The sequence below is a fragment of the Hipposideros armiger genome, unplaced genomic scaffold (genome assembly GCF_001890085.2).
Source record: "Hipposideros armiger isolate ML-2016 unplaced genomic scaffold, ASM189008v1 scaffold_18, whole genome shotgun sequence".
Lineage (NCBI taxonomy): Eukaryota > Metazoa > Chordata > Mammalia > Chiroptera > Hipposideridae > Hipposideros > Hipposideros armiger.
In genome coordinates this window covers 7,004,664-7,032,153 of record NW_017731368.1, presented here as the reverse complement: position 1 = coordinate 7,032,153, position 27,490 = coordinate 7,004,664, and the positions used below count along the sequence as shown (strand labels likewise).

At 39.3% G+C, this 27,490-nt stretch overlaps 1 protein-coding gene across 1 annotated transcript in view; it reads right to left on the bottom strand.

Moving 5' to 3' along the window:
• The window catches only part of ULK4 (unc-51 like kinase 4), a 438,917-nt gene that overhangs the window by 144,625 nt on the left and 266,802 nt on the right, over positions 1–27,490 (bottom strand). Inside the window, exon 29 of the mRNA XM_019631040.1 lies at positions 26,481–26,586. Coding sequence (XP_019486585.1) covers positions 26,481–26,586 — 106 coding nt within the window. The remainder of the gene's footprint in view (positions 1–26,480; positions 26,587–27,490) is intronic.

Genomic DNA, 27,490 nt, shown 5'->3' with positions numbered 1-27,490 from the left:
AACACTCCGAGGATTCAGTGAGACCTCAGAAAAGCCACACCTAATTAACAGACCCATGGTAACATAAAAAAAATAGGCCTTTAAAGAATCAAGCTGAACCACCAGTAAATTAAGTGACAGCCAGAATGGAATTCAACATTCTCCAAAGGAAGAAAACAAAATTAAGATTCACAATATAGCCTCCAGAACTGCCAGCGTGCAATAAAAAAGTATTATATATGCAAAGAATCAGGAAAATGTAACCCATGAGAAAAAAATGCATTTAATAGAGACACTAAAATGACCCAGGTTTTTCAAGCAGCTAATAAAGATATGTTGAAAGACATTTAAAAACGTGGTCATAAAAAATGAACAGATCAGAACTTTTCAAAAAATAAAAGCTATAAACCAAATGGAAATTCTACAACTAAAAAGTATGTTATCTGAAATGAAACATTCACTGGCTGGGATCAAGGGCAGATTACAGAGGGAAGAAAACAGGTCAGGGAATGAGAAGACAGGTCTATAGAAATTATCTATATTATCTCATCAAATTTGGTGGTAATTTAAATATCAGGCTCAATTAAAATAGATTCTGTTACATGTCCTTTCTCTAAGTCCACTTCATTCATTCATTCTGTAATTCTTTTGCCAATACTTTTATTGAGCTAAGAATTCAATTCTTATAAGTATAATAGAACATTGGTTTTCAGTTATTTTTATTGATAATTCTTTTGCTAGGAAATATTAAGAACCCCAATAAATATACAAAACAGATGAGAGTAGAGGTGCTCTGTTGGAATGAAGAGAATGGTGTCTTGCTTATGATCTACCCCTGAACGCCCCCTCCCAACCGACTTCCCCTGGGCAGTCCTGGGCAGTCAAGAGCTGACTACATAAGCAGAAAAGTCTGAAGTAAATCTTTGCAAAACCTCAGAGGCACCACAATAGAATCGTAGTATTTCTTGGCAAAGTGGCAGCTTTTTCCCTTTGTGTAGGGTACTGAGGACAGGACATCATGGGAAAATTTGTATTGACTGGCATAAAATATGTGTTGGGCGCATAGCCTGGGTACAATCCACTGCAAAATGCTAAGGATGGGAGTTTAAGTGTTAACTTCTACATAAAGCAGTTAAACTTGAGGATCTTCTCAGCTGTCCAATTGTGCTTTTGGCTTCAGCTTTCTGGAAAATTAATGAATGCATTGAAGTTTTAACTCATGTACCAATTCCACAAAAGCTTACCAGTTTTATGCCTAAGAGAATGGCACATTCATTGGGGACAGTAAGATAATGTCTGCGTGGCACAGTGGGGTAAAGAACCAGGTTGTCTGTGGCCAGAGACTCCCTGCCTGGAAGCCCATCCCCAGTCCGACCCACGTGCCCTCAGGATGAAGGACCAATCTCTCCAGTCCCTATAACCTTTGGGTGGCCACACGCCACGTCCCAGCGCTCTGAGAGGTTTCACCTCCTCTCTGCCTAGAAGATTCCTATATGGATTCCAGCTTTGCACAGGAGCACCTCCAGCCAAAGGCCCACTGGGCATTTTGCATTTGCCTGACCCTGTTGCGAAGTCCTATTTGCAGTTGTAGTTCTGATATTTTAGCACTAAATGTTGTTATATTTTGATATGATGAAAAGAATATTGGGGCAGTCGGTTATCTCAGTTGGTTAGCACGCAGTGCTCATAACACCAAGATCACCGGTTCGATCCCCACATGGGCCACTGAAAACAACTACTCGACTTGGAGCAGATGGGTCCTGGAAAAACACACTGTTCCCCAATTTTAAAAAAATTTATACAAAAAAAAAAGAATATTGGCATATAATTATGAAGCACAACAGAATGGACACCCACAAATGTTTCAATCAACTTAAAAATGAGAATATCACCAATTCCATTTAATCTGCACCTGGACAATTCTCCTTAGATATATCCACTGTTCTGGATTTTGAGCGTTTTATTCCCTTGCTTTTGCTTTCACAATCTTATTATAGGTACATATCCCTAAATGTACTGTTTAATTTTAGTTTTGAGTTTTATAAAATGGGTTATTACACTACATAATATAGACTTGTGCAGCTTGCTTTTTTCTCATTCACTATTTTGTTGGTGCAGGTAGCTTGGATTCATTTCACAGCTGAAAAATATCCCAGTGAATGATATTACCACATTTATATATACCTTCTTCTACTGATGTTCGTTTGGGCTCTTTCCACGCTATGAATGTTTCTGTACCTTTCTCTTGACTCACATATGCAAGAACTTCTCTAAGATGTATTTATAGGAGAGTAATTGATCAAAGAATATACAAATGTTTAATTTCACAAGGTAGTGTAACTATTGTCCACAGTGGTGTTATAAAGGTAACACTTCCAAATACAGTGTTCATGTTGACCCATGATTTCATCAGTAATACAGAGCCAATCTAATAGCAGAAAAATGGTATCTGATTGAGAATTTAATTTGTATTTCCCTATTATTAAAAATATTTTTTCATATTTATTTATAATTTGATATTTGTCATTTATCTCTACAGTGAATACCTAGTAATTTCTTTTGCTTATTTTCTATTGGGTTGTCTTTTTCAATTTTTATTGAATTGAGGGAATTCCTCATACAGGAAACTAATCCTATGTTAACTGTGCATATCAGAAACAGCTTCTCTCTGTTTAGGCCTTGTCTTTTCACATCCCATGTAGTACCTTGTGATGAACATATTTTTTAAAATTTAAGGTCCTCAAATTAATTAACTTTTGTGTGTGTGATTAATGTTTAAGAAATCTTTACCTATCTGGAGATCATACAGACATTATCCTTAATTTCCTTCAAAAGTTTTGAAGTTTAGTCCTTTAGATTTAAATACATGAAACACCTAGACTTGGTTCTCGTGACTGGTATGAAGTAGAGGTCAAATTTCTTTTTTCCGCCACACTGAGCAATAATTATTCCAGGGCCATTTATTGAATGATGCCATCATTTCTCCAGAGATCTGGAATCCCACTTCTGTCACAGGACAAGTAGGACTCGATTTCTGAGCAATCTTTCTGTCAGACAAGAGCACATGTTATCTACTTGTTCAATGTGTACACAGAACATATCATATGAAAAACTGGGCTAGACTCAGGAAGGAGTAAAATGTGGTAGGAGAAATACCAATAACTTAAGATACCATATAACACCATCTTACTGGCAGAAAGTAGCAATGATTTGAAATGACTTCTGATGAAAATGAAAGAACAAAGTGCCAAAGCAGGACTTCATTTAAACATAAAAAATCATGACCTACAAAAGAAATACAGAATTTTACCAAAGACGATGAAACGTTTAAAGATTTTCCTTACCTAGGTTCAGTCATCAATCTGAATGGAGACTGCAGGCAAGAAATCAAGAGAAAGCTGAGACTCAAAGGGCAGCAGTGGAAGAATCAGGAAGGATCACCAATAGCAAAGATGCGTCCTTGAGACCAAGAGCATACATACCCCGGTATTCCCAATGTCTACGTACAGATGTGAAAGTTAGACACTGAAGAAGGCTGACAGGAAAGAAAAATTGATTCATTTGAAACATTGTGTTAGAAGAGAGCTCTATGGAGGCCCTGGATCGCCAGGAAGACAAACGGGTGGGTCCTCTAGCAAATTAAGTCTGAAACATGGCTGGAGACAAAAATGACAAAACCGAAGCTGTCCTACATTGGGCACCTCATGAGAAAGCAGGGTTCTTTGAAAAAGACAACAATGCTGGGGAAAACAGAAGGCAGCAGGAAAAGATGGAGACCAAATATGAGATGGATTGACTCTCTAAAAAAAAACCAAAAAACAATAGGCATGAGTTTACAGAAGATGAGCAGGGCTGCTGAGGACAGGATGTTGAGGACGTGGCTCATTCACAGGGTCACCAGAGGTGGAGCCTGCTCAACAGCATATAAGACACACATGCTTATTTTAATTGCACTGAGTTCATAAGTCAGTTTGGAAGACCACTGACACCTTTGCTATACCCAGTCTTCTAATCCATGAACGAGATACACCCCTCAGGGGATGCATCATGGCTCTGCTGCAGGGAGCACAAAGGCAAAGAAAGCCAACGAGAGATCAAAACTTAGTTGTTCCCACATTAAAAACGTATAAAACATTTCTGAGATTATTTATAAAATAACCATGACATCAACTCTTTGCACTATGGGCACACTGATCTAAAGCCGACCTAGGAAGCACAGGGGAGGCCGTTGGTCTTGGAGTCTGCAGACCACGGTTGTCGGCTCTGGTTTGGCAGGACTCCCACCTTCCTGAAGACCTCCTCCCTGACATTAAGGAATCAGGTTAGAAGAGCTCTAAAGGTCCTGTCCACTCTACCATTCTGAGGAAAACCCCTGCTAATGTCACAGGAGACCTAGTTGTTTTTTTAAAAAATCATCTATTTAAATTAGAATGTTGAAAAATATTAAAAACACTGAGTTCTGAAGTGTCTAAGAAATTAACCTAAATAATATCTTTTTTTCAAATTAACTTATAATATACATAATTAGTATACATGGTTTACTAATCATTTGGTATTTTTTGGTCTTTCAAAAAAAAGAAGAAACCTGATGGTTAATAACTGGCATTTGAATATTCTACAATGACATATAACAACGCTCTGTTCTCAAAAAACTCTGAATCCTACTCGTGATGTAAATACCTTTTAAAAGCAAGGACTCTGATAAAAGGAGCTAGACCCATATAGAAATACTGAATTCCACAACCTCAAACTCAGAACTAGTCATTTGAATCAGTGCTTTGATCTGAGCAATAGAAAAGGCCATTTTAGTTACGTCCAAATATCCAAAACCAAAGCACACAAAACACAACAACAACAAAAAGAAACCCATTGAAGTAGAGATATAGTTTTAAAAATTTTATTTTGGATCATTTGATTTTGAATTAAGGCTGGGATATTCAGTTGGTTGGGGAGAGCACGCTAGTCCCCTTCACACTGGTGTGACTCTGCCTTCCTTCTCATCTCTGCTCAAGTGTCTTAAAAGAGAGGGCTTCCCCCAGTCATCCTGTGCATAACACCCCATCTCACACGTCACAGCCCCGTCTTGTCCAGGTCATATATATGATCTGACATATATTGACACACAGGTTATTTATTGACTCTCATCTGGAGTGACTGGAATTAGTTCTCAGCAAACACTGACATCAATGAATATGTGAATTACTAAGTGAAGGGAAATGAAAGCCATTTCTGTTATTTTGGACTGTAAAACGGTTCAGGTCTTCGAATTGATATATGCAAATATGGAAGTGTAGAGCATAACTTTGAATTTCATTTTCCATCAATGTCTGATAACCTACTGATTAAATCTGACAGGCTGCAAAGGGAGAAAAATCATTATTAGATCCCAACCTATCATCTATAACAACCTAAATGTAACTAATGATATGTTTTATTATACATAATAGCTTTTAGAGGGAAAAAAATATATGGCCACAATCTCACTGTAAAAAAAAAAATCTCAGTGTGAACTCTGCTCTATATTTGAACATAGCTACATAAATATATAGTTACAGTTAGGTCTATAAGCTGTAAACTTATTTAAATATAATGTTTCATTTGTAGAAAGCTCATTTTGAATTTAATGAGTTGCAATATAAAAATTCACTGAGTCTTTGCTTTCTATCAGATATCTGTATGTGTATATTTATATATATACATATATGCATGTATATCATTTTTACACACACATTGTCCCTGAAAGAGAAAGAAATGAGCATTTTCCCAATGACATCTATGTGCCACATTAATTCTCAATATAACTAAGCAATAATGATATTATCTCCATTTTACAGATGAGGAAGTAGTTCCCACATGGGCCCCAGGTGGGTGCACAAGGTCACACAGCTACTATGCGGGAGTGTCAAATGACAAACCCATCTGCCTTCCTGAATCTAAGGTATACACACACACCAAATGTTCACCTCCTACCTGCGCATATAATCAGTATTAGACATTTTGAAAAGCTTTTTATTGATGTATAGATGTATAAAAAAAGTGTAAATATCCTAAGTGCACAGCTGGATGAATTGCCCCAAACTGAACACACCCTTGTAAACAGCCTGCAGTTTAAGAGAAAATTGCCAGCACCCAGAATCCTCTTGTGCCCCCTCCAGACATTATCAGGGATTAACTGCTGGGTTTCATAGTTTGTATAACTAGAATCGCAAGTTATGTTCATGAGATCCACCCTTACTGTACTAAGGTAGCTGTAATTCAAGATTTTCATGGCTATGGAGCAGTCCGTTGTGTGACTGCCTCACAGTATATTTAAACATTCTAAAGTTGATGAGCATTAGAGCAGTTTTCATTTTTTGTCATTATACATATTGTGCTAGGAAAATCTCTATACATATGTCTCTCAATAAGGTTTTACAGTTTGCAGTACATACATTTTGTCCATTAGATTTATTCCTAGTTATTTGAATTTTGGGGTGCTACTATTAATGTAATTAATCATCCTTAATTTTTTTTATTATGGTTGGTAGAAACATTTTTTATATTGATCTGATATCAATTGATTTTTTATATTGACCTTGTAACTGGTGACCTTGATAAATTTGCTTATTAATGTCAATACTTCATAGATTCTTTTGAGCTTTCTAGGTTCATATTCGTGTTATCTGAAAATAACATAGTTTTCTCTCTTTCTAGCAGTTCTTACGCATCTATTTCTTTTCTTACCTTATTACACTGGCTAGAGCCTCCACTACAAAGTTTAACGGAAGTAGTGATGGTGGACATCTTCATTTTGTCTCTCAGGGTGAAATTCTCAAAATTCCAATATTTATATGACATTTGCTGTAGTTTTTTGGAGTTATTCTTTATCAAACTTTATCAATGGCAATTCCTTTCTAATCTCAGTAAGCCAAAAGCTTTAAAAATCATCAATAGGTGTTCTATTTTGTCAGAGGCCTTTTCTGCAGTGTTCTTTTAATGGCCCATATAACCAGAAAAACACAACTAGAGACACCTGTTTCACATAAATAGTACATACATTAATGCAATCATCTTCAAGTTAAATTACAGAGTACATTAACATTTTTTTTATCGGTCTGCATAGCGCTCCTTCATCCTACCCTGCTGGCACTGACATTAATTAGTGTGGAGGGAAAAAGCCAGAGAGAAAATATCGGGCCTCCGGTACAGAGAGACAGAAGCCTAGAGAAGGTGCTCCCGGCTGCTGTGTGTCCCTTCCCAGCCATCTCTGGGCCCTGGAGACAATTATTCCAGCCACCCAAACAAGCTGAGCACGGTGGCATGGGTTTCCTAAGTGGAGAAACTGTATACTCTGGAGGAAGAAGAGCGAAAGCTGACAGGGATTCATTGAATATTCTTTTCCAAGTTTTGAGACACACAGCAGGGGCTTTGCAGAAATCCAGGCTTATGGTCATTGTTTTTCTTGGTGCTGCTGCTTTCTCTTCTTCTTGCTCGCTTCCTCTTTGAAGTCTTCTGTCTTTTAAGATTTTTCTGTATATTTCCAGAAACTTATCATCGGCTTCTCTGTTTATTTTTCCTCAGATCAATTTTCTTGCCTCCCAACCCTGAGTCCTGCATTAATAAATCATTTCCCTGTTCCCTGTGACTTACGCTGGTGTTTTTGTTATTTTAGACACAGGTCTCCAAAGTGATCAATTAGAGTGTGATAGAAAATATTTAAACGTGCCTTATAATTATGTTTACAAAAAACCCCAAAAAAGCCCCAAAACACCAACACCTGTCTTTTCACTGGCTTCATGCATCACTTTGCTGCTTGGTATCCAGAGAAGAGAGTGGGGGCAGCTCAACTCAGAGCAGCGGAGCAGGCAGGCCCACGCGCTCTGTAACATTCTAGCACACTGGGACATAACAGCAGCTCCTGTGTCTCTGGTTAAATGAATGCACCAACTGTATTATTGAGTTTTAACTACATGACAATCAAAAAGTAGACATGCACCTTATAATGATTCCCGAAGAAAATGGGAATTGAAGGTAATGCTAATAACACAACCACCACCAAAGAAACAAACAAAATTCAGAGCAATTCTGCTTCCTAGTTCCCTCAGCCACAGTATGATGCTAAAAACAAGACAACCTAATCGGATCTGAAGAGAAATCAGCTAAAAAAAATTAAATTATGGAAACTACTACTGTCACAATGAATCTTGCTATGTATTTTGTCTTGATATTTTATCTAGAAATGATATGGATCTATCATAATTAGAAAGAACATTTAAAAGTAAGCACCCACAATAGAAAAATAAAACTCTATTTCATGTGGTTCTCACCTAGTACTTCTCAACACTTTATGAAATTAATGACAAATATACAGAAGCCCCTTTGAGGTTTCTTACTTTATAGTAAAACTCTAAAAACCACAAACCAAATACTTTTCTTCCCCATGGTACAAATGCAACCTCAAAAAACAAAACAAGAACAAACAAACAAAAAAAACCCCTGAAATTTAATCTTTATCAATAAACATTGCTGGCAATGAAAAAACATATTGCTGGAAATTTCATACGGCAAATATTAGAACAAATTATATATATTATATTGTTGGGGTTGGATTACAATATAGCTATTTCAAAATTGACTCTATTCACAGTATTTCCAGATTCTGTTTCTATCAAGAAATATTCAAATATTTACTTTTTCTATGAGTCCCTACAGAAAAGATGTGCTAGAAGAGACATATTCTTGACCGTAAATAATTTCTCTACTAGAAAAGTTCTGTGTACGTGAAGTCACTGATAGAATACTTGCTTTGATCTGAATTTTTACAGAAATTACTCTCAAGGTAAGGTTATAGAGATAACCCCATAAACAAAATTTGTTCTCAGCATCATTCACTGGCAAAGTACTGCATCAGGGTCACTGTGTGGCAGAAATACATAATGTGACAGAGGGAAAATAACAACAAAATAAATAAACACACACATATACAACTATATGCATATGTAATATTCATGGAACACAAACTTTGTGCAAGACAACGTTCTGATCTCTTTTGTGTCCCCTGTGAGTCCTGCGACCACCCCCTATGCTGGATATTTTAATTAAACCTGTTGTTACAGGTGAGGCCACTGAGGCACAGAGAAGTAAGGATTGCCCAAGGTCACAGTGAATGCAAGTTTCATGACTTACCAGGACTTACCCCAGGCAACCAGGGTCAAGAGTGCCCGCTCTCAAACACTAAGGCAGCGATGTGGTTATTTTTATAAAACCAAGATCTTGAAAGTAGGCAAATCTTTATAATATTTTGTAATGAGATGTAGCGTGATCAGAAAAACATGATTCTCCGCTTATCTCATGGCTAAGATCTTCAGAGAGCTGCTAAACTACAGGATGTCTTAGGTAGTATGTTCTTTACAAAAAGATGGTTGCTAAGATTGTGTGGTGACAAGCAAGTTGTCAGTATGTTATTTAGCAGATCCTTATGCACACACACACGCACACACACACGCACACACACACAGGCACCTCTCCTTAAATACACACTTAACCTGTCCCTTCAAGGTGAAGGAGCTTTAACATTGAGGGAAAAAGTTAACTAACTACTATAAAGGGAGCATTTTGATAAAGGATGTTTGAAAAAGTTTCTAGCATCATCTGATGAGGTGGCTGAAAACACTACAAGATTATCCCTTAAAAATCTCAAATCTATACCATAAGAAAAGTTAGACAAAGTAGAAAGGTTTTTAAAAAACAGTGAAGATAAAAGTGAGCCATGACTATTATAACACACCATATAAAAAGTTGACTTGCCATGTTTCATAAATATACATACGAAAGGTAAATAATAAAGCTTCTTGAAGGAAGCCTAGGAGAATATCTTAATGGCTGTGACACAGGCAAACATTTTCTTAAACAAAGACACAAAGCATTAACCATAAAAAATACCAATGAGAGTTCATTAAATTAAGAACATCTGCTCATATTAAGTTTACCACTGAGGGGTATAAAGGCATGCTTTTAAATTTAAGACATCACTTGAATTTTGAACTGAAGAAAGTATTTGCAATATACATATCTGACAAAGAAATCTCACCTATAATATATAAAGAAACCTATAAATCAATAAGAAAAATACAAACAAATCAGTTTTAGAAATCAGCAAAAGACATGTACAGGCACAAAAGAGGATATCCAAATGACCGATCCACATATGCAAATGTCATATATTAAAAACATAAAATACGGGCCGGCCGAGTGGCGCGATGGTTAAGAACTGGCTTGGGACGCCAGAGGGCCCCAGTTCGGATCCCATATATGAGGGCCAGTGACACTGCCCTCCACAGCTAAGATGCTGAACAACAGCTCAACCTGGAGCTGGGCTGCCGTGAGTCACCGGCTACGGCGTAGGCTGCAGCCCCTGTAGCAGTGGGTTGCCATGGGCTACTGTATTTAGCCAGCAGCCAGCGTGAGCGGCCAGCAGCCGCAGTGAGCGGCCGTCCAGAAGCCGGCGACTGATCTGCCTCGCCTGGGAAGAGCGCAATGATGGTGCCAACTTGGGCCAGTGAAGCAATGTCCTCCACAACTAGACTGAAGAACAAAACGACAGCAACTTGTCTGTTTCCCTTCCCCAAATTCCCCAGCACTGTTCCCATCCCCCCAATTCCCCAATAAAAATCTTTTAAAAAAACAAAAACAAAAACAAAAAAACCACAAAATACTACTGCACACTAACAGACAAAAATATAAAAGACAAATACCAAGTGTGTGGAGCAACTGGAATTCCCACACGTTGCCAGCTGGCGTGCAAATTAGCACACATAGATAGAACTATTCTGCAAAATCTACTAAAGACTAATATGTTTTCTCTATGATTCAGCAATTCTACTCGTAGGTGTATGTGTGTGTGCATGAGCATGTGTGTGTGGGGGGTGGGATTCTGTATGTATCCAAAATGAATGAGGGGGATATGTTCACAACAAGACATGTACAAGAATGTTAACAGCAGCTTTATTCGCAACAGCCATAAACTGAGAACCAGGGCATGTCCATCAGGAAAAGAGAGAAACTGTAATGCATTCATACAGTGGAATACTATATAACAATATTTTAAATTAAAAAAAGAAAACTGCTATGTAAGGAACACTGCGGATAACTCTCACAGAAATTATTCCATGATGGTAGCCAGACACGAAAGTGGATGCACTTTATATTTCTTTTATATTAAGTGCAAGAACAGACGGAACTAATCAATGATGATGGAAATCAGAATACTTATTAGCTCTGGATACGAGCATGGACTGGGAAGGGATTTGAAGGCACTTTCTGCTGTGGTACAATGTTCTTTACCTGATAACCTATGTGTTGGTTTTCCATATTTTTACGTATGTAGAAATTCATCAAGTTCAATGCTTAAAATTAGTGTATTTTATTACGGCATGCTTAAGCTCCATAAAAGTAAATAAAATATGTCAAAAAACTGGAAGCTATTTTCAAACCTATTTAAATGTTTTTCAAATAAATCTCAGTAGGTCTTGAATCTATATAAATGATGCAACATGTTTCAATTAGTTTGTAAGAGCAGGCAATATTCTGGAAAAATGAAATTTTACTAGACACATTATTTTTTAAATATTTGCATAACTGGGGCCTGGTTTTGAAAATAAGTATGATTTAGGAAGCAGTCAATGGTGCACTTTTTCCATGCAAATCTATGTACTGTTATGAGGTTCACTTTTTAGCTATCACAGCCATTAATACCAAGTATCAAAACTAAATAAGAAAATAAAAGGGCAGGCCACAGACTGGGAGACAATATTTGCAAAACACATATCTGAGAAAGAACTTGTATCCAAAATATACAAAGAATCTTTAGAGCTCAACAATAAGAAAACAAACAGCCCAATTAAAAAACGGGCAAAAGATCTGAACACATACTTCATCAAAGAAGATACACAGATGGCAAATAAGCATACTGTAAGATGCTCCACACTATATGTCATTAGGGAATTGCAAATTAAAACAACAATGAGACACCACCAGAAACTTATTAGAATGATGAAAATCCAAAACACTGACAACCAAATGCTGGTGAGGATGTGGAACAACAGAAACTCCCATTTAGGGCTGGTGGGAATGAAAAATGGTACAGCCATCTTTGGAAGATGGTTTGGTACTTTCTTACAAAACTAAACATTGCTTACCATACAGCCTGGCAACTGTGCTCCTTGGTATTTACTCAGATGAGCTGAAACGGTAAGTCCACACAAGAACCTATACACGAATGTTTATAGCAGCTTTATTCATAATTGCCAAAACTTGGAAGCAACCAAGATGTTTTTCAATAAGAAGTAGATAAACAAACTGTGGTAATCGAATGGAATCTTAATGGAATATATGTATGATAAATGCAAGAGAATATTATCAGCAATTAAAATAAATGAGCTATCAAGCCACAAAAATACATGGAAGAACTTAAATGCATGTTGTTAGGTGAAAGAAGCCAATATGAAAAGGCTACTTGCTGCATGCTTCCAAATATATGACATTCTGGAAAGGGTAAAACTAGAGCTACTAAAATATCAGAGGCATGGGTGGGCGGGAAAGAGGGACCAACAGGTGGAGCACAGTGAAGCTAATCTGTACGATACTGTCATGGCAGACACATGACAACGTGCATTTCACCAAACCCACAGAATGGTTCAGTATACAGTCTGATGAACCAAACAGCTCTAAAAAGTCTACTAATTAAGAAAAAAATAAACGAATCCAATTCTGCAAACTGCTCTGTTATAAAGTGCTAAATCATATTTACAAAAATAATAAAGCATATTTGATTAAAAACAAAAAGGCATTTCATACCATTAAATAAAATTAGTTTAAAATGTTTATTTCATTTGTATTTTATCCTAAGGGTATCCAAGGAGCGCCCCCTTCCCCCGGCCCCCACAGGACACACAAAGCACCCCTGCAGATCCAGGATCCTTTAGGGGCAAGGGAGGGAAGAAACTGTCCCAAGAGGGAGCTGGAGTTTGAACAGACTACAAATTGACTTACAATCAGACTAGTTTACACCAGGACGGAACTAGACACATTTAATCAGAAAGTTTACATGTGAGGAGGAAAGTTGAAGCTGGTTTTTACTTTGGTTTTGCTCTGCAGTTGAGATGGGGACTTATGAAATGTTTACATTTCAATGTGTGTACACTTCTGCCCCTTCTGCAATATGAGTCCACAGCATTATCAACGACATACCTCAGACACTTTGCCTTTAAAGTAAAATAACCCACGAGGCCAAAAGCAGACTCCTGCTTCCATTCTGAAAGCCCCGCTGTGGGCTCTCTGGGTTTGGATGGCTGTTTTTCCTCAAGGGACATCCATCCCCCTTGCCTGGCAGGCAGCCTGCCTCAGAGGCAAACCCCGTTACCATCGTGAGCCAGGTAGCTAGTCTTTGGGAAACAAATGCCATTTCAGGTCTTGTTTCTCATTATTATTATTATCGCCATCACCACCATCAGTATTAGGCCTATTCTCTCTCTTTTCACCTGATTCTCTCACAAGCACATACCAGATGCAATTATCTTTAATTAATGTAATTTTCAAGTTCATTTGTTCATTCATTCTTTCGTTAATTTATTTAACATTTATTGAGCAAAGATGACATGCCCGTGTTGTGCCACAGCAATCTGACTATCCCTTTATGCAATAACAATCACCCACTTAGGCCATCTCAGTAACAACCCTTTGGATTGCCCATTCTCTCAAAACACGAATAGGAGGACTAAGCATTCAATCTACTTAATGCTTCAAGGTCATAAAATGGACCTGTCCCCAAAAGTTCTCCTTTCTCCTTTACTTTAAATATAACAACTGCTCTCTTTGCAGGTTATTATTTGAAACTTTAAAGTGTCAGGTTTTCCACCCAGCTGCGTGTCAGAGCATCAGAGTGAACACTGTCTCCAACTGGAGGGTGCAGCTGGTGGAAGACCAGGATTAAAGAATGCAAAGCTTTGCTCTCTGGGCAGAGATGCCTTTTCTAAACACTGGCCAGATGTGTCAAAAAAATAACAAATGCATGCCATTGGCCACCAAGGACCTCAAGGAAGACGCTGAACTGTGTCTACAAAGGAGGGACCTTGAGTCACCAATAATATTAGCCTTAAAGAGAGAGGGCAGTGTTCCAGTCCATTTCAGCAGCAACAAACAAAACCAAAGCAAAATCTTAGTTCCAAGTGAGAGGCAGAAAAGAATACCCAGTGGGGCCTTGACTAGCACTTGCAGTTCTGAAGACAAAGGTAAGCCGGCCCTTGGTGAAGGCACCAGGAAGGGAAGGGGCTCGAGTTACAGTCTCTGTATCTCGTGGTCATCCCAGCTGCTTTCCAGCTGCCCCCCCCCACCCCCCACCCCCGAGCAAGTTTCTGCACCTCATTGGCCTCGCTGTCATTGTCTGTACAAGGAGGGGTTTGGTAAATGATTTTTAGGAATATTCCAACTCTAAACACTCAAACAAGGGTTACTGAATGAAATTGCAGAAAACAAAACCAAATCAGAACAGGAAAGGAAGTCTTCTGTGCACAGTGCAGTGAAAGAGAGCTGTTAGCAGGGAAGGGGGACCAATTATAAAGCCCAGGAAGGCTCCAGGATGGTGGAAATTGTTAGCACAATCGGAGATAAATGGCCTAGGGTTTATTCAGCTTTTTATAGATAATATCCAAGAGACACCTAGAGAAAAAAGACTGGATTAAGTCCAAAGTTTGGGACGTAAGTAAACAGAAGATCATTTTGTTTGCCAATCACTCATTTATATATCAGTAAATGGGAAGAACTGATACACTTTATTAAAAACCTTCATGCTAGATCATGTTTTAAGTGTGCAAAATTCTACAAGCTTTTAAAATAAGATGAACATTAAAGACACTTGAAATCTAAGTGATCTCTTGACATTTGACTAAAAGTCAGAGCAGTGGACCATGGGACAAATAGAACACTTCACCCATGAAGGGTGACTATTCGCTTTGTTTCATGGTCTGTAGAGGAGTTATTAAACTCCTCTATAAAGTTTTATTACTCTTCTAATGCCATTAATAACTGTCCTCATTTTAAATGTCCTCCTGTTTGCTGACTACGGCAGCAATGCACTACAACAATGGCTGCCCGACGTTAGACTTTTTTCTTGAAAACTAAGAATATAAAAGGAAAGGTGTTAGAGACACTACGCAGCCCTGATTATACCATTTTAGAGGGAAAAAGAAAGAGCCAGATGTTAGCTGTCTCTCTCTGTACGGGTATAACCTCCTTGATCCCACATTTCCATCTTTAGTTCCTGAGTGTCAGCAGCCTAGACAGAAGGGAATAAAAGTAAATGTACTTTTCAGCACATTGTGAAAGCACTTACAGAGAAAACAATTTACATCTTAATAGCTTTCTTTCATTTCATTAACAACTCCTCTGCTTTTCATCTTGGAGGCTGCAGGAATGTCTGCAAACCCTGGCAAGAATAAGAAAGAGTCAGAGAATGTCTAGAGCTGTTTAGGGGCTCCGGGGCATAAGCCGACCTCCCACCAGCACTGGAATGGCTTCTCCATTAGGTCTCCCTTCGGGACTGCGTCACTTGGTGCCAGACATTGTCTTGTCCAGAAGTTGACCTCACCATACTTGAGTCTTCAAACGGGTGGAAAGATCTTCCTTATCTTGAACAGGAAGTAGATGCCCTGGAACTTCCACCGGGATTCAAGGTCATGCTTTTGGGGACAGCGTACAGCATGAACCTCCTCCCATTTCACAGGATAGAAGGACACACGTGCGAAGACAGCGCTGGGAGCTCTGGTTGGTCATCTGGCCAATATGCCAAACATCCAGCATCTTCTGCCACTTCTCAGCAGGAACACGTCCCATTTTCCTCGCCATCATGGGGGCTTCAAGCTACGCAGCCTCCAGTTTTATCTGCAGTGTTTCTTTAACGTTTCACCCAGAAGGAAGGTCAACATTCTTCCTCACCCAGAGGAGACATTTGATACCCCACAGCTGAGACATCAGAAAGTGTCCCCTCCTGAAAGGCAGGGTGCTAGAGGAGTTGAATTTGAGGCACATATGAATGTGTGGGGTTAAACAGGGACAAGAGAATCACAGAACACGTACTGACAGAAGAAACAGTTTACTCACTTTAAACATTTCATACATTCTAAATTAGTAAAATGGGAAGTTTAGCACTTCTTTGACCTGGCTTATGTTTGATAAGAGCTTTTCATGATCTTCTGATCCTATAGTTTCAAGGAGTTGCTCCTATATTTGATTTACTAATCTTGCAAAAAATACACATACACTAAATACACACGCAAAAAAAATTTTTTTTTAGTTTTGTCTTTGTGGCTAAAATAGCTGGCTGTCTACAAAATATTCATGTTCTTCTTTCCAAACTGTGGAATCATCACTGGAAGTGGCTGCCCAGCCAGGCACTCCATTGCCCAAAGTTCATCCATGTTGTAGCATGTATCAGAAGTTTATTCCTTTTTATGGTTGAATAATATTCCATTCTATGTATATATCCCACATTTTGTTATCCAATCCGCCATTGATGGACTCATGGATTGTTTCCACCTTTTGGTTATAGTGACTAATGCTATTAAACAATGAACATTTCTGTGTAAGTATCTGAGTATCTGAGTCCATGTTTTCAATTCTTTTGGGGCATATACCTAAGAGAAGGATTGCTGGATCATAATATTCTGTTAAACTTTTTGATGAATCACCATACTGTTTTCCACAGCCACTGCACCACTGTACATTCCTACCAGCAATGCATGGAAATTCGAATTTCTCCATATCTTCATTAACACTTACTTTCCTTTTTAAAAAAATCATCATCCCAACAGGGATGAAGTGGTATCTCATTATGGTTTTGACATGCATTTCCCTAATGACAAATAATGTGCATCTTTCCATGGGTTTATTGGCAGTTTACATATCTTTTTTAAAGAAATGTCTATTCAAGTCGTTCACCTATTTTTTAAAAGGTTGTGTGGTTTTCTGTTGTTGAGTTGTAGGAGTTCTTTATATATTCTGAAAATTAATCTCTTATCACATAGGTGATTTGCAAATATTTTCACTACTAGCTGAGGTTTTCAAGAAGCAGCTGTGCCTCCTCCATTGTTTTACACTTCTACCTGCCGGGTGCAGAGGACTCCAACACCCAGGGGAATGATGGGACCGTGAAATGGAAGGCGATGGGCACGCAGGGAGCAGAGCAGCCCACTGACTGGGAATGCCACGTATTCTACTATTATCCAACTCAAATTTCTTTTGTGTGAATCCACTGAAATTTCTGTTCCTTTTTTCCACAGGCAAGCGTGACACAACCTAAAACTATCCTGTCTGAATGTTCACAGTCTTTCTGACTGTATGATCTGGGAGTTGATGATTTCCATCCCCCAGATCTCATCTCCTTTAGTGCCTCTTAAATATGGTCTCAGGCCTTCCCTGATGATACCCTCCTTTTTTCAATTATCACACACTAACAGCATCATCATTTTGTTAAGACAGACTTGCTTTCTATAGTTCTGAAATCTCCCCATTCCTGTTTTTTGTAACTGAGATATTTTCCATCCTAAGATCTTAGATACCCTTGTTTCTTCGTAACATCTTAAGAACAGAGGCTCTGAGTGTAAACTGCCAGTTATAAGATGAATAGGTTCTGGGGATCTAATGTATAGCATGGTGATTATAGTCAACAATACTGTATTATATACTTGAAAGTTACTAAAAGAGTAGTAGTTAAATTTTCTTACCACAAAAAAGAAATGGTAATTATATGAGGGGATAATTTTGTAATATATAAGTGCATCAAATCAACACATAGTACATCACAAACTTAAGGAATATTATGGCAATTGTATCTCAATAAATGGCTTTTACGTTTTTAAATGGTTGAAGAAAATCAAAAGAATATTTTGTGAAAAATATTTTGTGAAAATTATATGAGATTCAAGTATAAAAAAAATAAAATTCTACTGGAAGACAGAGAGAGAGAGAGACAGAGAGAGAGAAAGAGAGAGAGAATCCTACAAATATCTGATTTTTTTTTTAATGGCTCTGAGGTCATATTTGTGGATTTTTCAGTATTCTGCGTTGTAACATCTTTGGGATGATAAAATTTAACTTATTTAACATGGCTGATTCTGTCTTAATAATCATCTTGGGCTTTGTTTCTCTGGCTCTAATGATCTGCTTGCATGGTCCCATGTGAGGGCCACTTGGCTATTTTTAGTACTCATTTTAAATACCTATGCTAATTTTATTAATTATACATGACAAATTTACATATATTATCATTTAATCCTCAAAACAAACATATGAAATAGGTACCATTACACTAGAGCAGCGGTTCTCAACCTGTGGGTCGCGACCCCTCTGGAGGTCAAACGACCCTTTCACAGGGGTCGCCTAAGACCATCGGAAAACAAAAAGATATTTACATTACAATTAATAACAGTAGCAAAATTACAGTTATAGAGTAGCAACGAAAGTAATTTTATGGTTGGGGGTCACCACAACATGAGGAACTGTATTAAGGGGTCGTGGCATGAGGAAGGTTGAGAACCGCTGCACTAGAGTTTAAGACCCAGAAGTATCTTATCAAATAAGATTCCAACTCAGCTAATTTCAATTACCACACCATGTTACCGTTTTTCACTCACATGCTAACTTCTCAAATTCTTCCCTAAATAATAGACTAACATCTTCTTTTTTGGAGAAAAGCTTCAGAGGTCTTCTAGGAGCTCTCTGAGATATTTTTAGGAGGGACAGCTCATTGTGTGCTATTCCCTGACACTATTTTAGATTCAGACCTTCTGTTATATGTTCCTTTTTCCTATTTTTAACATGTTTTTAATCTGGTCTAGTCAAAAAGTCTGTTAAATGTCTCCCTCTTATATTGAGAACCCTCCTTGATAAGGTATAATAGGGATTTGCTATTCGGACGTTACGAAGCCTCACCAAGCACTGGTGAAGAGATGCTTGGAAAGGGAGGAACAACACGCAGGCCATTCCGTCTCAACGGAACACTGAAGAAAGAAAAGTGGACATTTCTATCTATTTAACACACAGTTCTCCATATTTCAAAACTAAGGTCAGACAAAGTGAAAGAAGCAAACCTAAGATCCTTACAGGCCTGTAGCTCTGACCAGCTGCTCGGCTACAGCTAAGATTATGGCCTTTGACTCTGCCAGTGATTTTCATTGTGCTCCAAACTGCCAGGCTCTGCTCTCGGAGATGAGCCAGCTGGGCTCCCAAAGTGAGGAACGGGTGAGAAGTGATGAAAAATCAGTCAGCAGCTCCAATTTTATTCACTTTGGTGGCCTTAAAAGAATCCAGCACATAATGTCTTATGTATATCAGGTTCTCAAGCAACGTATGTGGATGGAAGAAAGATCCAAAGCGCATCACTACAGATGAGGTCAGGGTTGGACAGCATATGCGGTGCAGGGCATTCTGTGGCTGAGGCCACTAGCAGGGTGCAGAGACTCGAAGCACTGATCCTAGAAATGCAACATGAGCACCACACTGAACATCCCTACCATTCATCCATTCAGGGCATATTTACTGAGCAACTGCCATGAGCCAGGAGCTAGCTGTGCAGTGGATTCTCCTGTGAATGGGACAGGCAGGTTCCCGTTTTCATGGGCCTTTCATTCCAACAGATGACATAGATGGACACTAACTAATGAATGACATAATTTGTATTTTAATGAAAACTGTGATACGCACAACAAAGGAGAATAAGGGGTAGCAAGATAGGTTTCCCTGAGAAATGGAGTTTGACCAGAGCTCTGGAGAAAATAACAAGGTGAAAAGGGTGGGGGATGGGCGTGGGGTGGAAAGAAGCAGCGTATATGAGAGAAACTGAGATAAGGTGAATATGGCTACAGCACCGACAGCAGAGGGAAAAGTGCTTAACACGAAGCTGGTGAAATGCGGACTGTATGCTATGTTAATGAGTTTAGTCATGCTGCTAGAAACAGTATAAAGCTAGTACAGAGAGTGACATGGTAAGACTGGCACCCTAAAATGCTCGTTCTGGATGTTGCTGTATTAAAAAAATAGATCAGAGAATTCTCTTCTTATTTCTTACTCCAATATTCTCCTGTTCCCCACAAATCTCCGAGATTCCTAGGAGACAGCAATGCAATTAAAATATTTGAAATTTTAAATAGTAAAGCAAAAGAATTCCTAATAACCAAAAGACAACCTAATCCGAGTAGACATTTTGTCAAAGACGACATAAAAATAGCCAATAAGCCCATGAAAAAGATGTTCAACATCATCAGCCATTAGGCAGGGAAATGCAAGTCAAAACAACATGACCTATCACTTCACACGAGTAGAATGGTCAGGAGGAAAAAGAATGGTCATATGGTAAATGAATGTCGAACACCAAAATAAATGACTTATTTTAAGTCACTTAGCTTCAGGGTGGTTTGTTATCTAGCAAACGCTAATTAACACAGAGAGATTTATTTATTATGATTTTTAGATTAAACCCTTAGGGTAAATTTTCCACTTTTTCTTCATGCATCTTCACATTACTGTGAATGCAGCAGCCCCTTTCGTAAGGTATTTATATATAATTTTCTGTTTATCTTGAGTGGAATCATAGTTTAATAACTCAATTTCACAAACATGTTGAGTTGTGAAAATTTGAGAGTGGTTTTCAGAGAGTCTGAATTACTATACCACAGGGGTTGACAAACCATGGCCTAATTTTGTAAACACAATTTTATTAAAATGAGGTCATGCCCATTCCTGTATAGCTTCTCCATGGCTGCTCTCCTGCCATATTGGCAGTATTGAGTGGTAGTGATAAAGACCACATGGTCTCCACACTGAATCTACTCCCTATCTGGTCCTTTACAAGAAAAGTTTGTCAACTCCTCCTGTACAACATTATTTTGAATGTTATTCATAAAAGTTAAAAAAAAATAAAAAGCCTACCATAGCTATCAAGTACACCTTCAAAGCCCAAACAATGCTCATAGCGATTTTCTGGTCCCCTGAGTAAACACCGATTTAGGCAGTTTTATAATAAACCTAATAAGAAATGAGTATTTTGATTTTTGACACACCATACACCAATGGAGACAATTTCTTTAAACACCTCTTTGGAAAGGCTACCGTTTTTTGGCTGCTGCAGTGTGTCATGTAAATCTATTATTCTGACAGCTCTGCTGGTAAAACTGAAGCTGGAATTAATATCCATTATCGAAAGGTCATTGCACAGGGACAAGCTAGCAGCCAGTTTTAAAATGTTAATAACTCTGATATTTTTCAAATATAAACAAAAGGTCTTTCTTTGCTTTATAATTCTTTTCCGATATGGTTCATTTAAAAATGAAAACGCTTAAGCAAACGACCTGAACTATATAACGCAGTTGCGTGCTGGTGGTATGTCAATGACTCCGCTTATAGAAGTTTGTGTGTTTTGTGGCATGCCTGTGCTGAGGTCCTTACGTCTGTGACCTACCATACCTCACTGCGTCTAGCACCATTATTTTATGTACCAATAAGAAAGAAGAAATGCGGCCAATGACATTATGTCACATGCTTTATCCCTCAGAGCTTCATCTTACACTCAACGCAAGTGCTCTCTGAGGCTTCCTTTGATACGGGTTTTCTCATATATTGCCTTTATACATACATACAAAAAAGAAAAATGTAAGTAAAATGACTTGGTTTAGGTTTCTAAAAAGTTCTTCCCATTTGGAGGCTGACTCGCCTCATCTTTCACCCCTTTCACAAGGAGACACGCATCCACGTCCCCTTGTTCTTCCACTCTGCTCCGTTAGCACACAGGTGAGGAGGGCAACGCCAAAGCGCCCTCTCTCGAGGTCTCTCTGGGTTGACTTCCAGGGCTCACAGCCACTCTGCAAGGTGCCACCTGCATGTGCCAGCAGCAGGAACTACGTCAGGACCAGCAGGTGGACGGCAGTGGATGATGTACTGATTTCAGAGATATTCACATGTGAGGCGGACAATGTGTGCCTGAGCGCTCAGCCTACTGTTAATGTCACCAGAGGGGGAAACTCAGTTTGACATTGGCCGAATACAGTGCTATAATGAAGCACTTCAGGCAGCAACAACCATTTCTACTAGTTCATCTAGAGCACAGCTCACCTAAATTGGGGTGATTTTTAAAGTATCAGTATTAGAAATAACTCTTTATGTATGGAATAGGGAGTTTAATTCTGTGTGAAATGTAAGGAATGTACAAGCCACTGATTGAACCAGGACTGATCCAGAATAAAAGCTAACAAGACTTCATTGAAATCCACTGCATGCATTCAAGCTCCTACAGTGCAGGCTGTCAGTGAGTCTTCACGCGGCCATGCTCCGCCGAATCCCAATACATGCTGGGTTTGCAAACACCCAGCAGATCTTTACCCAACTTTGGAAAAAATCAGCCCACACATTTAATAGCCAAGAGGTTTGGGGAGCAGCAGTGTGATGGCAAGAAGTCAGACCCGGTGATCCTCTCTAGAGACTGGAATCAGACTATTATGCAGGCCACACGGGTCCCCCCATCCCTCCCATCCCCTCTAACCACCACGAGCAGGGGCCAGGAGGAGTTCCCAGCCTCGGTGTCCTCCCGGAACCCCATCACCCTTCCACACCCCACACTCGCAGCCTGACCGCCATCCTCAGCCTAAGACCATCTGGACTGAGAGTGCCCTTTGTCTCTAACTCAAGCTCTCACAGGAAGCTCAGGACTCCCAGGTCATTGACAATCTGGCAGTCTAAACGTCAGGAGAGTTTACACATGTCATCCCACCCACTCCCAACCTCTGAACCCTTCCACTATGACACACGGAGCTCCTGGTCCATTACCAGCAGACTCCCTCAAATCGTCAACCTCTCATCTATGTACCTTTCACCTTCCTGCTCTATGGGACACCTGCCTCTTCCAGAGCCCTGTCTCCTTGGCAGGCTCTTCAAGTGATGGATACTTCTCTGCCCACTGTGCTTCTACCACTGGGCCTTGGTGGAGTTGCCTTGTTCCACAGTGCTGCTTCCTTACCGACGGTGGGCCAACTTTTTCTTAATAGGCCATGTAATAAATATTTTAGGCTCTGAAGTAAATATTCCAGTCTGTCTCAGCTACTCAACATTGCCATTACACAAGAAAAATCAGCCACAGACAATATGCAAATGAATGGACATGTCTATGTTCCAACAAAAACTTATTTGTAAAAGTGAGCAGCCAGGTGACAGGCTTTAATGCACTGACTCTCAGATCAGCAGTCTATGCCACCTGCCTCCTCTCCCCCAACTGCCATCATCCCCAGACCACTGAATCACTTCCTTTTACTCCCTGAGCTCAATGCTACCCTAACACCACTCTTGACATAATTTTTGTGATTCCTACTTCACAAAGCCTGGAATGGAGCTAGGTTTTATGAGAACTTAAGCTTATACAATTGGGGCAGTGCGGGGGGGGGGGCAGTGCATGGATTATAAGAAGAAAAAAACAAAATTATGAATGTAAAATTGTCCCTGTGAAAATGGGGGCACTTGACACTTAAGCTTTGTTAGCTTCACAGTAAACCCACTTGTGCTGCTTCTGGTGCTCCAACTCTAACAGCCCACTGAACACACAAGTTCAGCAGCCACCTCCATCACCTCATAGACCGTTCTTCCATGCCTGACTTCTCAGCTCCCTAAGCTCCTGTCTTCTAGGATTTTGTCCTTCATCCGGCCTCAGCCACGTAATCCCATGCTTCATGGGCCAGCAGCAGCAACCTCCGTAATGCCAATTTCAGGCATCTAACGCCTTATCCACTCTCTCAATTAGCAAATAGAGCCACTAATAATTTTATAGGTTTCATTCTGTAGTATCTTGATTCTCAGCCCACATTAGAGAGAAGAATGTTTTGAAGGGATACATGGGTGGGTTTTTTTTTGTTGTTTAATGGAATGGTCACCAAGAAGGTTTGCAGAAAAAGAACAGCATTTTATTATTATGGGTCACGTTTTCCACTTTCTCTTTCGTGTCTGCTAAGTTTTGATTATAGACTGGTCATTGTGGATAACATGTTGTAGAGAGTTGGGATTATATTGTTATAAGTGTATTGACTTCTGTTCTGGCAGGCAATTAAATTCCTTGTGAATCTTTTGACCCTGAAGGATGTAGAGTTGTTCTTTGCTAGGTCAGGTCTATAGTGGTTTAATCCTTAGTCCTAGTACATGGTCTAAATTCTAAGGCAGGGCTGGAATTCCTACATCTCCTTTCACTGCAGGATTTCTGCTATCTCATTTCAGTTCCCAGCCTATGGCGTCTGCTCTAGCCTCTGCTAAGCCTAACAGAATGTTTCTCTGTGCAAGTGAAGGCCAGCCCTTACCAAGGGCCTGTGGGAAACCTGCATGCAGACTTCTGGGCCCAACACTCTTTGTAACTCTTCTCTTAGGCTCTGTCCTGTGACTACTCATCAGTTCATATCTCTGAATACTGAACTCTACTCCCAGCTCAGCAAGACCTGTGTTCCACCTGTACCCTACTTCCCTCTCCAAGGGGGGAAAAAATCCAGAGTGACATGAGCTTCACCTTAGGTGTTTCCCTTCTCACAAGGATCATAGTCCTCTTCTGCTTATTTCTCAGTGACTAAAACAATTGCTTTATGTATTTTGTTGAGTTTTACTGTTGGTTAGGGTGGGAGGGTGTGTTAGTATCAGTCACTGTCACAGGAGAAAGCCAATATGCACTTTTTCAAGTGCAAATAATAAATCATGAAAACTGACCATATATTAGGTACAAGAAAACCTCAAAACATTATTTTAAAATAACCTAAAGAACAAAATAAATGAACAAAGTAGAAACAGACCTATAGATACAGAGGACAAACTGGTGGTGACAACATGGAAGGAAGGGTTGGGAGGCTGAGTGAGAAAGGTGAAGGGATTAAGAAGTACAAAAAGAGTCACTGGGATGTAAAGTATAGTAAAGGGAACATAGTCAATAATATTGTAAAATCTAGGTATAGTGTCAGATAGGTACTAGACTTATCAGGGGATCATTTCAAATTATATGTAGTGTAGCATAGGGAATATAGTCAATAATATTGTAATAACAATGCACAGTTCAGATGGGTAACAGACTTATTGGGGTTATCAGTTTGTGAGGTATATAAATGTCTAATTACTATGTTGTTTTGTACACTTACAACTAATAAAAAAATGCTCCACATCATGTCACCAGGGAAGACAAATTCAAACAATAATAAGACACCACACCACACACTTAGACAAAACCCAGAACACTGACAACACCAAATACTGGGGAGCACGTAGCAGGGGAAAGTCTCATTCCTCGCGGGTGGGAATTCAAAGTTGTGCAGCCACTTTGAAAGGCAGTTTGGTTATTTTTTACAAAACTAAATAATTAGCATTAAGATTAGCAATCACACTCCTTAGTATTTAAAGGAATTCTAAACTTATGTCCATACAAAAACCTGCACAAGGATGTTTACAGCAGCTTTACTCATAATTGCCAAGACTCAGAAGCAACCAGAATGTCCTTCACCAGGTGGACGGACCAACTGTGGTCCATGCAGACAATGGAATATTATTTAGAGCTAAAAAGAAATGCGCTATCAAGCCATGAAAAGACATGGAGGAATCTTAAGTGGATATTACCAAGTGAAAGAAGCCAATGTGAGAGGGCTACATACTATATGATTCCAACTATATGACATGCTGGAAAAGGCAAAACTATGGAGACAGTAAAAGGATCAGTGGTTGTAAGGGTGGGGGACAGTGGTTAATAGGCAGAGCACAGAGGATTTTTAGGGCAGTGAAAATACTCGGAATAATATTATAATGATGGATATTTGTCATTACACATTTGCCCAAACCCACAGAATGTACAACACCAAGAGTGAACCTAAGGTAAACTACGGACTTGGGGTGATGATGGCAAGTCCATGTGGGTTCGTCTTTGATAAACGCACCGCTCTAGTGGGAGGTATTGATAATGGGGGAGGCTCTGCCTGTGCGGGGTCAGGGGTTACATGGGAAATCTCTGTATTCCTCTCTCAATTTTATTTTAAACCTAGAACTGCTCTTACAAAATAAAATCTTAAAAACTGTTTTAAGTTATAAAATTACAGGCATATATGTGTAAGATGTAAAGTAAACCCACCCTCAACCCATCCAATCTCATTTTACAAGGTGGCTTTGACCATATATGTTTTCGTTTTGATTGGCCACAATAAGTCTAAATACTATGCTGGTACTTCTATTTTGGGGTTTGTCACCTTTCAGCAGTGCCTATCGACTTTGTGCAATGAAAGAGAATGAATTCATGTAGGGAAACTATCACATTTCCCCTTTTTTGCTGGTAATATTATTATTTACAGACACTTAAACATCTATGTGAACTGATGAACTTCAAATAGTACATCTTGACGCCCTGCTATGTAAGACGCGGAAACTTACAAAGAGGCAAAACTCAAAAGAACCAAAGACGAATTCTAAGAAGCACTTACCCTGTTCATAAAGTAGCTTCATATTCGCATCTTTGCAGGCAACCAGATTGCTGAGCAGTGCAATCACGCTTTGCATGGTGTTACCCAGGATGTTCTCCTGATGCTCCTGCGAACAGATTATAATGCTCATCATAACGATACAGAAATAAAATTACATAATAATAAAGACGAATGATCAAATGGCCTCCATCCCCTCATTCTTGGCACCCGGCGCCACGATTATGCCTTTGCATGCTCATGAGGCAGACGCCTCCGCGCCGTGGCACGCCCCATTAGTGAGTTAAGTGACTGGGGAGGCAGCCTGAACCATTCGGAGCACGGGCGCCATTGCACGCGGTTCTCTGACCGTGAGCTGAAGGACAGCCACGTAGCCCTCTGTGCTTCAGATGGGCGACAAAGGAGTCATCGTGACCAGAAATCAAGTATGTGAAACTTAGGAGGCCACACCTGAAAGTCATCTTGAGGTCACAAAGAAATATTTCTGCAGACTCCGGAGTAAACTGGTACTGATCTTTTCCTACTGAAGTCTTTTACACTGATGGTTATGTTGTTGGATATGACTTATTGCATCACTGCTTTGGTGTAATAAACTACACTTGGGACCTAAAAGAGTGAATTTTGCTTTCCCCACACACTTAACATCATATGGCAGGAAGTAACTTTGGTCTTAAAGAGAATGAGAAAAATGAATAATTTTTCAGTCTTAATTCCTCATTTTAAAGACAAAAAAAATTTCATTGTAACATTTAAGGGATTTCAAAAATAACGTGCTTTAGTTTTATTTCCCTTTTCATTCCTCTGAATTTTTTAACAATTCAACAACCTAGAATAGAAACTGAGAAATTTCAAATAACAAAAATAAACAGAGCGCCTTTAAGCTCTGGAACTAGGACGAGGCAAGCAAGACGCATAAGGAACACGAAGAAGGGAGGCCCTCATCTTCAGGTTCATGCAAATGCACGCTCTCACTGTCTAGTCTGCCTCACTCTAGTCCTGGTCCTACCCCTGGA